Raw genomic sequence first — 15,607 nt, 5'->3', positions numbered from 1 at the left:
AATTCAAACAATAAGCCATTTGAATTTATTTCTATAAATCATGATTCCAAGTATATAAGTAGCTTCTCCAATATCCTTTATGGAAAAATATCTTTCAAGCCAAGACTTGACATCTTGCAAGTTGAAATGTTATTTCCAAAAACAGTATGTTAATATACAAGATCAAGAAGACTACTTTGCTTCCACTAGAGTTAATGTAAACACATAGCTCATCTTGATTTTGAGAAAAATCAAACTCTTTGATATTCTCATTAAACTTAAGATTCTAGCTCATGAATGCTTGCTTTAATCCATAAATGGATTTTAGAAGCTTGCATACTTTAATAGGTTGCTTAGGATATATAGATCCTTTTGACTGAACCATATATACGTCCTCGCTTAGGTCGCCATTTAGAAAAGCGATTATGATATCCATTTACCATACTTTATAATCATGAAAAGTAGCTGTGGCAATAAGTATCCTAATGTATAAAGCTCGCGATCAAGTGGGAAAGTTTCATCATAACCTTTTGCCACGAATCGAGCTTTAAAAGTGTTTACATTACCGTCCATGCTAGTCTTCTCTTTGAAGACTCATTTACACCTCATTGTCTTATAATTGGGTGAAAGTTCAATCAAGTCACATACTTGATTATCTTTCATGGACTGCATATTTGCATTCATAGTATCTCGGCATTTTTAAGATTCGTGATCTTATATGGCCTCACGGTAGCTAGAGGATTCATAATCCTTTAGGTGAGGTTCATCTGAATTAATCAGATAATCAAACCTCTTATGCCGATGAGGAGTTCTACTAGATCTATGAAGTGCAAGTGCAACACGTGTTGGCTCACCAACAATGCACTTAGATTCAACGTGTGAATTACTAGTGCTTATAGAATGTATGTTACTTTATGGTTCTTGAATTTCTTCAAGATCTACTTTACTCCCACTAAATTCTTATAAGAGAAGATCTCCTTTTTAAGAATTCAGTAGACCGAGCAGAAAACACTTTGTTTTCAGCTTCGTAGTCGAAGTAGTAACCCATTATTTTCTTTGGGTATCCCATAAAGTGAAATGGGTTTTAATTTGTTTGAAGTGACATGCTTCACATACACTTCACAACCCCAGAATTTCAAAATAAGACAACTTGGTTATCTTCCCACGCCATACTTCATATGATGTCTTTTCTACCTTCTTGGTTGGAACCATATTGAGTATGTCTGCAGCAGACTCTAATGCATAACCCCAAAAAGACGATGGTAGAGTAGTCAGACTTATCATAGATCAAACCATATCAAGTAAAGTTTGATTCCTCCATTCAGACTCTCCATTGAGTAATGGTGTGTGAGGTGGAGTGAATTGTAAGACAATCCCACAATTCTACAGGTGGTCCAAAAACTCTTGACTCATATACTCACATCATTTATCAGAGTGAAGTGATTTAATAATATTTCCAAGCTGACTCTTTACTTTATTTTGAAAGACTTTTGAACATTTCAAAAACTTCATGTTTATGTTTCAGCAATTAAAACATAACCATATCTACTATAACCATCGGTTATTGTAACGAAGTAAGACTTACTATTTCTAGACATTGTTCTAAAGGGCCACATACATCAATATGTATTAGTCCTAAAAGATATGTAGCTCTTTCACCTAAGTCGGAGAAATAAGCTTTTGTCATCCTTTCACATAAACATTACTCACATACATCAAATGACTCAAAGCCATTTGATTCCAAAAGTCCATAAGAATGGAGTTTTGAAATACGTTGTTTATATGACCAAGATGACAATGTCATAGATATGTCTTATTCAAGCGTTGCTTGAATTGCTTGGCGGTACAGGTATACATAGAATTCTCATTTGAAATCACACCATGCATATCAATTTCAAAAATACCATCACTTGGATAGGCATTAAGATAAAAAAAATATTATCCTTAGAAATTGAAATATCAAAGTGCGTAAATGCAAGTTCAAAACCAGCATCTTTCAAATCATATTGCTCCTAATACTAGGAGCATAATAACATTGTTTCAATAAAACAATAAGACCACTTAGAAGAGTAAGCTCATAGTGACCAATGGCTTCAATCGAAGCTTGATTCCCATTGCTCACTCACAAATCTAGTGTGCCTTTCTTCAGTCTATTACTTCTTCTCATTCCTTTCATATTGTTATAGGTGTGAAGACCACAACCGATTAATAAAAATCCAGGAATCACTAGAAAAAGTATATAACTGTATATGAAATATACCTGAGTTTACTAGTCTTATCAGCATTGCCTTTTCTCAGCTCAGATTGGTAGATAGGACAACTTCCTTCTCCAATTGCCAACCTTTCCACAATGGAAACATTCGGCGTCTTTTGTTGGGATTTACTTTTTGGAAGGTGGAATATTTTCCTGGCAAATGATTTACCATATCCCTTCCACAAAGTATTCGACTTATTCTTTTTCACCCTTCCATCCTATTTCTTCTTGATCATCGAACAACATCCGATAAGCATTTTGCTGGGCATCAGCAACTGCCACAATAGGAAGAACGGATAAAGGGTTCTAAATTTTGTTCAACTTCCATTTATGCTTGAGAAACAGTTCTCAGGTTGCATTGCCAGTCTAGGAAGTTTGAACATTGAGTTTATCCTTCTCCAACAAAGAAAGAAGTGTGTTTTGGTTTACGTTTTGATTATTTGACGTCTACAACAGATATAAGATTCAATTTAATATTTATGATATTGAGCTTTAATAAATTAATTACCCAAGTTTTTATAATTTGTTTTTTAAAAACAATTAATTTACGAAAACCTAAGATACACATAGAGATTCCATAGTCACATCTGTTGATCAGCTAGCAGTTATGGAGTCTATTGGTAGGTAGCGGGTACCAATTGCATTACAAGTGCAACTCTTAGATCTTTATGGGACCTTGAGATATGTGCAATTTAACAAACTACTATTATCTATTGGCATGTTTGTCCCATCCTTGTCTCGAACTCGGGTCTCACCTTGAATACGATTAACTCGTCCAATTTGGAAACAGTGAAAATTCACGCTAGTCTCACTAGATCAAAAAATCCACCTCGTGGCTATAATTCAGCCTAGTCTCACTAGATCGGAAAAATAACGAGGAGTGTTTGCAAGCACATTGGATGGCATGACATAAATTTGACGGGTATTTTAAAAATTTTTGTGTTAACGAATAATGCATGCACACAATATTCGTTACACTTTTTGTTAAAAATCAATTTAACCAATTATATATGTCGATCGTGTATTATGCGTCCAGTTTATTATTTTATTTTATATATAAAAATAACAAATACACATTGTGTATCATTTTAAAACAGTTTTAAAAGATGTCGCCCATATATATATTGTTTGAGTTTCAAAAATAACATTTAACTTTAAACTCGTTAGAGTTTAACTTTTAAACCAGCAATTTTAATCTTTAAACTCGTTATGTGTTTATTTACCGTTTTCATCAAAAACATTTAGCATATACTATAATCAACAATTATATATATATATATATATATATATATATATATATATATATATATATATATATATATATATATATATATATATATATATATATATATATATATATATATATATATATATATATATATATATATATATATAAATGCGAAAAATAAAACACAATAATGCATCACACATACATAGCCTAGCCCAAAAATACTATGCTTGATCTCATGAGCCAACATGAGATCAAGAGGTCAATCTAAAGGTAATACCGTTGCTCCCACTTGATTCAAGAATCAAGTGAAAACTTGATGAATGTCATCGTTGTTAACTTGATCCATTCGTCATCTTCTAAACCAAAAGCATGTTGTATTTTATCTTCAATCTTCATTTTGTTACATTTATTTAAATTTGAAAATACAACTAAACTAGTACTTTTACAAATTGAAATAAACTTAAATACAATATTATGAAAATGAAAAATAAATATAATACAACTTTGGCTTCAAAATGGTCTTTCTAATAAAACAAATAATCAACATGACATAATATTACCGTAATCAACAATCACAACAATCACATATAATCAAACTCATAGGTCGGGGCATTACGGGCTATGTATGAAATCACAATTTTAATAACTACATTATTAAAATCTATATATGGCTTGTCCATGGTTACAATGCATGTGTATAACCATGGAATAAAACAATCAACAGTTATAATAAATATTCAAGCCATAACAATAAATCTACAATTTAAAATAGTGATATTTTTTCAATCGTATTTGTACGTCATAAGGTTAAGTCTAAATCTACCGCATTGACTTTAAAAACCAAAAAGGTTTCGACTTTCACCAATACACCACAAAGCTAAATCTAAAGAATAGTCACACGACAATTAAAACGGTGTAAAAGCGGCTCTGATACCACTGATGGAAAACCGTGTGTACTTTTAAATTTTATAAACGCAGCGAAACATGAAAATAAACATATTTTTATTTAATAATAAACGTCTTTTATTATTTATAATAAACTTTCAAGTAAAACATTCACACGATTAACGATCTCAACAAGATCCAATTACACCACTAATAATTGTCAAGTAAATAATTCACAAAGAGGAGTTTAGATATACCTTTAGCGAGCGATGCAAGAACGGCATAAGCAACTGTCCACGTCTAGAGTGAAACATGTATTCAAAGTGTATGAATATCTCCATGGTTGATCCACACAGCACATTAAACAACACCAGTTGGATGCTAGTCCGTATAACCCAAAAATAATATCATATATTGTTTTATATATTCGACAAGTAAGTATACCGTATTCCTTTTTAGTTCTGACCAACACCCAAAATGACTATACTACATACTCCGTAATTAGTAATCAATTAACAATTGATCGTGTATAATTATTCAACAAGAGTTTTGGTTTTCACGATGCAGAGAAAAAGAGACACACTCATAGTGTAGTTTTGTTCTTTGCAAGTTATATATAATGAAGACCTCATCCCCTTTTTCTAATACTATTAATATATTTACTAATATATTTATATCTTTGATTGTAAGTGGAGAAAACCAACCAAACACACTAGCATTTTTTTTCTAGTCTTTTTCTTTTGACTACTTTTCTAGAGGAACAATTATTCAATTGTTTTGTTACTTTTAGCTTGTAAAGCAACAAAAATTAACAACTCTTTTATTGCTTGTCGACAAAACTTTACAAGCAACAATTCATTAGTTTTACTTTATATTTATTAAAACTAATAGCCTTTTAGTTGGTCATGTTTAGTGCAGGTCACCAGAACTAGATGGGCATATATATAATGATATATATAGTTTATTTTATTTTTAGTTAAAATAAACCCATCAAATATTTTGTAATTCAATGGCCCATTGAGAATTATATATTTAATTAAATCGTATTTAATTAAATTATAATTTTCGAACTATAGGTTATAATTATATATCAACAATATATAATAATTGATGTCTAAATGCTAATGTGTGTGACCCCATAGACCTGTATATAAGCGGTAGTATAGATTTGTGCTATGACGTGCACACTGAACCAACAGGTACAACAATGGACTTGTCATCTAATGAAGGCTTTTCGTGAAAACATATCAATCGAAATGGAGGGTTTCTCGAAATAAGGGGCTAGGTGAACTATTCAATGATATCGAGCATGTTTGCTATCTCTTTCCGAGAAACAAATGACCTATTTTTTAAAGCACTGTACTCAAAATATCATAATATATGTTGTCGACTGCATGTCCTGTTATTTAGACTTGTTTAGTCCACAAGTATCAACCCTTTCTGTATAAAACGAAACCAATGTGCAACTTCATATATGCCTAAACAAGTCTAGACTTAACCGTTATCATGTTTACAAGAACCGAACATAGGCTCCAGGTTTACGAGAGTAAGTTAAATCAGATCCAAACAGGCTAAGACCAAACCTACATTGTTTTCTAATGACTCGCATCTCGCACAGAAAATTTGTGCTCAAGTGAACTCGAATAAACCCTGAAATATACAAAACTTAATGATTTCAAATGCCCCAAAGTTATATGTATAGACTTAGAAATACCAAATTAAAATCTTAACCAGCAACATAAATATTGCCTTTTTCTTTCTTTTTTTCACTCACTTTTAGCTCTTGCTCCAACTGCAAAAAACTCGGTGATCACCTCTAACGGCATCCCTTTCGTTTCAGGAACTTTCAAAAACACAAACACCCATGAAATAACGCAAACGATGGCATAGATTCCAAAAACGCCCGCCAAACCAATAGACGTAAGCATCACAGGCAACGTATAAGTGACGATGATATCGCATATCCAAAAGACTAGTGCACATATCGCAATGCAAACTCCACGAACTCGCGTTGGAAAAATTTCGGAACACAAAATGTTCGGGATCGGGCCGTATGCCATGACAAAGCAGCAAAAATAAACGACGACACAAATGGTGGAAATAGCTGCGTGAATAACGGACCCCATGTCGATAATGCTTCCAAGGACAAGTATAACGAGTGATACTATCAGTACCGGAATTGTAGTCAGCAACAGAGTCCTGAAACGGAGAAATATCAGAATACATCAAAGGTATTTTCGTCTTTATGTATGTAAATCATCCGAAGTGTATTCAAATAATAAACAGTCTCTCAAATCACTTAAATGAAAAATAAATTATTTAAGAGATCAGTTTAGTAGAGTTATAGTTTTATGTCGTTAACTAAATAACCGTATATACAACTGTTTAAAGCGCGTAAACGACAGCCCTAAAGACTAAGACTGTCATTAGCAAAATCCTAGTTTTATAAGCATTTTATGCAGATGAATACACTTGAAAGCTAAAATGTAGTACGTGGATGAAGAATGATGTTTGTAGTTTGGCCCGTTTTTTAACTAACATTTTGACCCATAACCCAAAATGCCCAAACCGCCACCTTTAGTGGTCCCACTACTGTAAAAGCAAGATCAAGTTACCTTCGACCTGCGATATCCATGCACCACATGGCTATACCGATACATGGAAGCATTAGAAGAGTAGTAAACGCGCTAATAAGAAACGAAGCAGAATCCGAACCAAGACCAAAGCTCGATAAAAGTACGCTCACTCCCGCCTGTTCAAGAATTTGAGGCGTGTAGTACATAACCCCGTTTATTCCCGAAAACTGCATTCAAATAACCGACAAATTTCATCAACTTATTCAACACATTTACAAGAATCATACTCTTAAAAAGTTTTTTCAATAAAAAGTTGTTACCTGTTGAAGCATTTGGATCCCAACACCGACAAACAACGCACGCGAAACACCCGGGTCACGCAGTGCAGACCACAACGACGTTTTGGTAGCGGTTTCGGACGGGTGAACCATTGCGGGTCCCACTGGATGCTGACTCATAAGCTCCTTTGAGTATAATGCAGACTGGCTCACTAGAGCCGAAGCTTGGACATACACTCCTTCAGCTGGAACATTGACAACACTACCCGGAACTGAAACAAGCGACCCTCGTCGGGATCCACTAATGGGTCCCGATCCTTCTTGATGTAAATATATTCTTTTAAACCCGCCTTCTTTTTTTCCGTCTTCACCTTCTTTTTCCTCCCATTTCCATGCCAACTGCCACCCGCCGCCAATTCCCATTCCGCCAGTCGTCTCACCTTGCGTGATACTCCCGCCGCCATGTGGCGCCACCACACTCGTTGTTTGCCGCGAAATCAACGGACTATGTAGATTATCATCCGAGTCATCTCTACCGTCCGTTCCATCTGAATCGCCATCACCTTCGTTCCCTAAACTCTCTTCATCCCATTGTTCATCTTTAATCGGTGGGCCCGCAGCACTAAACATGCTACCGAAATTCGGGAAAAGCATGCTTCTCATACTTCCCGATTCCGTTTGCTTTTCATGAAGACTACCGAAAAGGGTAACAAGAGGGTCCATTAACGGAATGCTAGAGTTCACCATTGTTCCTTGACGAGAAACAAGACTTTGCATACTTTGACCATTGACCGGTTTTGCTATCCACGAAAGACCCTCTTGAGTTCCGTATAATTTGATTTCATCTTTACGAGTTGTTGGATCATAATCTTCGTTATCCTCATTATCTAAACCGATCATGTACTCTTCTAATGACGTCTCACCTCCAACCGACAAACCTTCTACCAGCAACGCCAATTCGCCTATAACTCAAATGTCACAATTAGTAAGTTACTACTCCATATATTGTAAACTAGTCACCAAAAAAAATACTGAAACATTTAGTTACTTGGCAGGCATACAAAAAAATATAGTTTTATTTCAAACTGGTCCAACATACAAATTTTTTTTTTTTTTTTAAATAGGGTTAAAATGAAAAGGCTTAAAGGGAAATTTAAAAGTTGGACAAAGTGTTACTGTTAAATGCAGGTGACCTAAGAAAACATCTTATTTAAGAAACTAGATTATTATGGTGATAATATATTTTTGTAACCATATATATATTTTGTAACCATATATAAACATAAACAGTAAACAGTACAAATTAATAGAAAATGGTTTGATAACAAAATTTGTTTCGATTTATGCAACCTGATTCGGGTCGTATTGAAACATGAAAAAACATTACCCCTTATGACCCTAACCCGTTTAGCCCTGTTACCCAACCAGCCGGATACGCCCATTTTGCACCTATAAGAAGGTCAATTTAAGGCACATTAGGACCATCTAATCACAAATTAACTGATTCAGGTTATGCTTTATCTCTAGTAAGTCATACACTCACATGGGCACAAAAACAACTGCTAACAAATCAGACTCCCTAGTATTTATACGAGTAACAAAAACTAACTTTATGGTCAACACCTAAACCCAACCAGTTATCGTAAAGACGATAAAAAGTTTCAAAGCCTCCTAAATCAGTTATCCCCTGTTACCCAACCCACGTTAATTCATACATAATTAATAGTAACAGTAATTATTATTAATAGACGATAAAAGAGTACCTGAAACATCATCTTGACCACGTAATCTTTGCAAGACCCGTTTTGCTTCTGCCATTTTTCCTTTACTCACAAGCCAACGTGGGGACTCGGGTAAATAAAAAACCGTGAAAACAAAATAAATAAGTGATGGAATAGAAACAACACCCAACATTAACCGCCAGCTCGTTGAAGCCATTAACGACAACCCAAACACCATACAATACGCCAAAAACATCCCACCCGAGCCCGTGAATTGCGGGAGAGTATTTAATAAACCTCGTATTTCGGGAGGAGCAGTTTCGGATATATAAATAGGAGTTAATGTTACAGCCAAACCGACTCCAAATCCATCTATTAATCTTGCTAGAAGAAGAACATAGACGTTAGGTGACCAAAGCATTATTAATCCGCCAACAAAGTAAAAGATTGATGAAAGTATTAGCATGGGTCGACGACCCAATGCATCGGATATGGACCCGGAGCAAGTCGTAATAAGGGTCGCCCCGATAAGTGACATGGCAACAACAAGACCTTCTATTGTACTTCCAAGAGCCAAATCCTTCTTTATGTAAACAACAGCTCCTGTATTCATTTAAAAAGTAAATTAATGAATAATCACACGAATAAGAGATTTGGTAACAAGTCAAAACAAGATGAACACATGATTAGAGAAACTATATTGCTACGATGAAAATTTAACTTTTTTTAATATAATGATTTAAAAGGTTTAATGGATTGTAAATATAATTTAAGGGGGACCAATTTTTACCCATTAGAGGCAAGGATGGACCAAATTTTACCCATTAGAGGAAAGGATGGACCAATACTTGACCCAATATAAAAAAAGTTTGATTTATTGAACCTGATTAAACAACAACCATGTTCAAAAGTTAGCTTCCTTGAACACCAATACTTGACTTAAAATTTAACTCAAACTTGAAGGACTTGGTCTTCTGATTTCGATTCTTATGCAGTAATAACTATTTTGGAAACACACATCCAAACACCCCGTACAATGTCATCATCTTTTTGTTGAGAATGAAGCTAGAAAGTAAGATATAGCAGTCTTGTCGCATGTATCAATGTATGATATGAATAAAAACTGATAGATTCAACTTGGCAAACATAAAGACATTATAAATTATCACCAGTAACTTGTAAATACCTAAGGATCAGACACTACGTTTTTCGACCCACAAAAAATCGAATAAAGTTACAATTTTGATAACAAAATCAAAATAATTCAATTAGAAAAGGAAAAAGACAGTAGCATGATTAATAGGAACTCAAGTACCTGCAATTGTAGCATTATCCCAACCTTGCAAAAGATTGCCAATTGTTGCTATAATAGCAACCAATGCAGCCCCATTCATCTTGTCAAACAAGCCCCAATTCCTTTAATTTAGAACCCTACAAAAAATAATGAACAACTCATATGTAAAGATAGTAACTTTTTGGTCAATGTAAACTTTTTTGATTACTTGAAGTAGACCCCTCTTTATCTATACCACTAACTATTGATTATAGGACACTTAAAAGCCCCAATTAATAAATTAAAAGGAACTCAGATCCAAATAACTTTCATAGTAACATAAAGTTGTTCTGTCAAAGCTACTACTTTACAACCCATTTGAGTAAAAAAGAAAGATTTCATGAAAGTAAAAAGAGCCAAGATTAAACAAGAAGAAAACAGAAGTATAAACTAAAAACAAGAAAAGAATTTACTTGTTTTGCTTACTATATCATCACATAAACACACAAACACTGTATCTATATATATAAAATAAAAAATCAAATAAATTTAAAATAAAATACCTGAAAGCAGAGAGATTTTTCAAGAATTTTGTGTGGAATCTCACACAAAATGCTTTTTATACTAAAAGATGCTTATTACACTAAAAGATACAGTACAAACTTTTGTTATAAGGCTCAATTTTACCAACCCTTTACTACCCACCAAAAATCCGCTTCTCAATTTACTAAAAGATTCAAACTTTTACTCAAATTCATCATCTTTTTTACTTATAAAAGAACAATTTAGCATCTTTTTGTACACCCAGATACCAAAATTAGAAGAAAAGAAAAAATTAAGTATAATATATTTGCATGAAGTTTCAAGAAAAAATGAGTTTTTTGACTTTTTTCCGATAGAAAACTGAATGGGTTACTCACGAGGGCAAAAGAGATGATTGAAAATTCCACGTCACCTATTGATTGTATTTTGGGCTAATCAAATAAAATTCAATTAAATAAATTAATATATATTTGTTCCTTTTTTAGTATTTGGAAATAGTAATTTATGATGATTAGGAAAGGAATTTTAGGAATACAATAAAAGGTGAAAGAGAGAAAATGGTCCATCCTAAATGGTCCACCTAAATGGTCCAATGAGGTCTAAACAAGTGAAAGTGTGTCATTGTCAAATTTATTACATTATGTGAGTCACTATCATTTTGTATCAATTATTTTAGATACGAGATCATGTGTAATTGTCTAAGCTTCAACAATGTTAGAAGGATCTTGTACTTGATCTTAACATCTTGTGCTTGATTCAAACTTATTGAGTGACAAAATCAATCAATTATCATTAGTTAAAAAGATGACGTTAGGTAATGTGTAACGAGTCACATGTTGAATCAACTATTACGGAAATTTATCGTTTTGAAGGAAGAATGTACGGGTGAAGTGTCGATCGGTAAGAGGGTGCCCTACTGCCTAGTCTCTATATTAGATATTTATATGTTATAGAGGAATATTCATTTGATTCCATAAATTAAGTTGAAATTCAAGGGACCGATGAGAGTGCGACACGTGTTACGAAAATCACATGTGATTGAAAAAAAATTCAAAATTTTTATTTTGAAAAAAAAAAATTTTAATTTTTTTTGAAAAAAAATTTTTACATTTTTTTTCGAAATTTAAAAAAAAAAAAATTTAAATTTTTTTTTTTACAATCACATGTGATTTACCTGCACAATCACATGTGATTGAATTGTACAATTACATGTGATTGGATTTGCAATGCATAATCACATGTGATTGACATGCATAATCACATATGATTTTTTTTTAAAAAAAATTACAAAAAAAAAATTTCAGAAAAAAAATTTGAAAAAAAAAATTTTCGAAAAAAAAATAAAAAAAAAATCTTCAAATTTTTTTTTTTCAATCACATGTTTTTTTCGCGCCACATGTCGCCATCTCATTGGTCCCTTTGTTTTCAAGCAAATTTATGGATGCAAGTGATTACAACTCATATGTTATAACTTTGCTTTCGGTTTTTAAGCGTTTAGGCACTTTTTTGGAAAGTCAATCTAACTTACTAACACTATTTATTCCACAAATATATATATATATATATATATATATATATATATATATATATATATATATATATATATATATATATATATATATATAGGGGCAGGATCAATGGGAAGTAACCAATCGGGGGGAAGCGGGGGGAAGCAAAAAAAAAAAATTTGTTCGTTTTTTTTGAATTTTTTTTTTCCGGCATCAAGATCACACGAAAATATGAACATTTAGAAAGACACTTCGTGATGAATGTTATTATTTAGGCGGAAAAACGATCGACAAAAATAACATTTAAGATAATATTGTTCGTGAAGAATATGAACGTTTTTTTTCCATGTTTTGTGAAGTAAAATTTAGCCCGATTTAGAGTTTAGGGTTTAGGGTTTGGTGTTTTGGGTTTATTCCATAAACCCAAAACACCAAACCCTAAACCCTAAACCCTAAACTCTAAACTGTTCGTGTTAAAAACTCAATCTAAATCCTAAATCTAAATCCTAAATCTAAACCCTAAATCTAAACCCTAAACCCTAAATTTCTAAACCCTAATATCTAAACCCTATAAACCCTAATATCTAAACCCCAATAGCTAAAACCTCAAAATACGCTCGAAAAACACGATAATTGTTATATATTACTTCTTCGAGCGTTTTCCCGTCAAAATAAAAACATTTATCACAAAGTCTCTACTAAATGTTCATATTTTCATCTCATCTATAATGTTCGTGAACAAGGTTTTTTCAAAAAACGAAAAAAAAAAAAAATTTGCTTCCCCCCGCTTCCCCCGATTGGTTACTTCCCTCTTGATCCTACCCTATATATATATATATATATATATATATATATATATATATATATATATATATATATATATATATATATATATATATATATTTTACAAAGCATAAAGCTTAAATCTGACATGTCAGTCTGTCAGAACTTCTGAATCCATAATGACACGTGTAATTTAGTTGCTAATTACAATTTATTCCCGATAATCACAAGATACTTACACGCGTCCCAATCAAACATCCCATTAGCCTTTTCATTTACAATAAAAAAAAAAACTTAAAACCGATCCCTCCCTCTCTTCCTTTACCCTCTCTCTTCAGTCGCTCCTACAACCACACCATTAACACCGCCGATTATGGCCTCCGGCGCCCGTGATAAACCTCGCCACCATAGCAGATTTAATCGCTGCAATTTTACGCACAGAACGGTACTAATTTTGTATAATATTGCCGATATACATAAACTCGTCGGGACGTTTTCCGGTTAGGGTTTTTCGATTTTTGGCGACCTTTTATATATTACGGAGTAATAAGTAGCGTGCTTAAACAGGTATGATTTTAATTTTGTTTGAATCCATGTTATAATTGAACCCATATGATATTCAATCCATTGATTTTGATTTGTTTGATTTCCGTTATATTGATTGAATTCGATTTTTTTTTATCGTTAATCCATTGAATCCTATTTGTTTGACTTTCATTGTATTAGGGTTATCATATTTCTTTTTTTCTTTGGTCCAGCAAATTGAATAAGCTGCGTAAGTTATGTGCTATTTCCTTTTTTGTTTGTTTATCATAGTTTTGGATTGTGTAATTATATGTTTTTTGTTATAGGATCACCACAACATTTCGATTACGTGCCTATTGTTATGTATGTTTGTTTTAAGTTTATTGTTGTTTGGATGCATTTTTATGATCGTACTGTTCTTGATTGTTTGTATTTGTTATTTTTTAGTGCTTATGTGATTGAAAGTATTCAAGGTATGTGTTGTTTCTATTTTCCGTATTTCAACTTTTTTGCTGATGTTGTTGGTGTTGATGATGTTTTTTTTGCTTTTGTTTTCATGGTTAAATGATGATGATGATGGTGTACTGTTTTAAATGTATCAAATACTGTATATGTGGTGTTTGCTAATACTGGTATTCATCTTTTGTTTTTTGAAAATAAAAAACTTTTATTTCATATATACTCAATATATTTACAGGGTATATATATATACATCTACATCTTCACATTGTTTTCTCTATTATTTTTTAAATTGGATATCTTTTAACTAAAGGTGACAAATTGGGTGGGTGGGGTAATTGTTTATTTTTACTATGGGTTATAGAATTTCAAAATTGTGGTGGCAGGATGGCATAATCTGAATTTAGTTCCCTCTTCACTAAGTGAGAATGTGAAACCCAAGTTGCTAAACTGAAAGACCATATATAAGTTAAATGTATGTCAAATTCGCATAATATTGGCTCAATGTCCTGTTGCCTACTTACGATTACAGAAGCTAAAAAAATACCTTTCGCTAGAATCGAGTTTTCCCACGTCTTCAAAATCATAAAACAGTTGATAAGAGCTTATTATGTACATCATATATATACACTTACCAAAGAAATATGATGTGCATTCAGTCAACTTAATTAGTCTAACTGTATTTTTACACTAAAAAGTAATCTGATTTTTTAGTTGGACTCATTATGAGGCCCAGCTAATAATATGATTGTCATAATACTTCAAATCGATTGTTTAGCTACCAACCATATGAAGTTGCTTTTGTACACTTTTTGGAAAATGTCTTTGAATCTTAAAAAAGAAATAGAAAAACTAAGGTCTTTAATTTTATGCTATTTCGTTAAAGCCCTTTACATAAGTTTTACCTAAGGTTTTTTGAATCTAGGACAAAAATGATTTGAAAATTAAATTATGTTAAGCGACTAGCTGGTCACCGGATCATGATATGTTTATATAGCTATTGATTTTAATCGAGTAATGTGTATGTGTATATGCAGTATTGTAAGCCACACATTAATCGCTTAAAAAGTTGAAGGAAATGCCCACAAGAATCGACAAAGGGAACGTGCTGATCAATTAAGAGCTCGAGTAAGTATTTTTTTTTTTTTCTACTTTTTAGTATTATTAATATTTTATCGACTATCAGAGTTTGAGGTATGCCATTACATTCGAATGTGAATTGAAATATGCAGGTTGTTGATGATGTAAAGAGACTAAAAGAGATTGAATGGTAATTTTTACTATACTCATATAGATAAGTTTTTCAAGTTTGACTTTAAATATTTTACTTACATTCTAAGGTAACACAAACAGTAAGTGTTTCAAGTTAAATAACATTATTCTGATTACTAGATTGCTGCATCTTATATATAAATATGTACCTATCTTTACTATTTCATAGCTATAATAGTTTCTATTGCTATTGGAAACATTAATAATATATGTAACTATGTAAGATATAAACAAAAAACCTAACTGATTTATTCGAGACGCTCAACGACTACGATTGTGAACTCCGTTATCATCCTGGTAAGGCCAATGTTGTAGCTGAC

At 32.5% G+C, this 15,607-nt stretch overlaps 1 protein-coding gene across 2 annotated transcripts; it reads right to left on the bottom strand.

Annotated features, from left to right (window-relative positions):
* Window positions 1–5,794: 5,794 nt before the first annotated feature.
* LOC139865820 (monosaccharide-sensing protein 2-like) lies at window positions 5,795–11,159 on the bottom strand. Of its 2 annotated transcripts, none has more exons than XM_071853926.1 (6): window positions 11,118–11,159; window positions 10,240–10,355; window positions 8,967–9,527; window positions 7,246–8,165; window positions 6,965–7,152; window positions 5,795–6,548 (listed from the first exon to the last, which is right to left on the bottom strand). In XM_071853926.1, exons 2-6 carry the CDS (start codon window positions 10,316–10,318, stop codon window positions 6,116–6,118), a joined length of 2,181 nt encoding a protein of 726 aa, XP_071710027.1. In that variant the 5' UTR covers window positions 10,319–10,355; window positions 11,118–11,159; the 3' UTR covers window positions 5,795–6,115. The 2 variants fall into 2 exon arrangements, with proteins under 2 accessions (XP_071710027.1, XP_071710026.1); XM_071853925.1 differs by lacking the exon at window positions 11,118–11,159 and adding an exon at window positions 10,761–11,102.
* Between the last annotated feature and the right edge of the window lie 4,448 nt (window positions 11,160–15,607).

This window comes from Rutidosis leptorrhynchoides, chromosome 9, assembly GCF_046630445.1.
Source record: "Rutidosis leptorrhynchoides isolate AG116_Rl617_1_P2 chromosome 9, CSIRO_AGI_Rlap_v1, whole genome shotgun sequence".
Classification (NCBI taxonomy): domain Eukaryota; kingdom Viridiplantae; phylum Streptophyta; class Magnoliopsida; order Asterales; family Asteraceae; genus Rutidosis; species Rutidosis leptorrhynchoides.
Note: the sequence above shows the minus strand (reverse complement) of the source record. Positions and strands in the feature narration are given on the sequence as shown.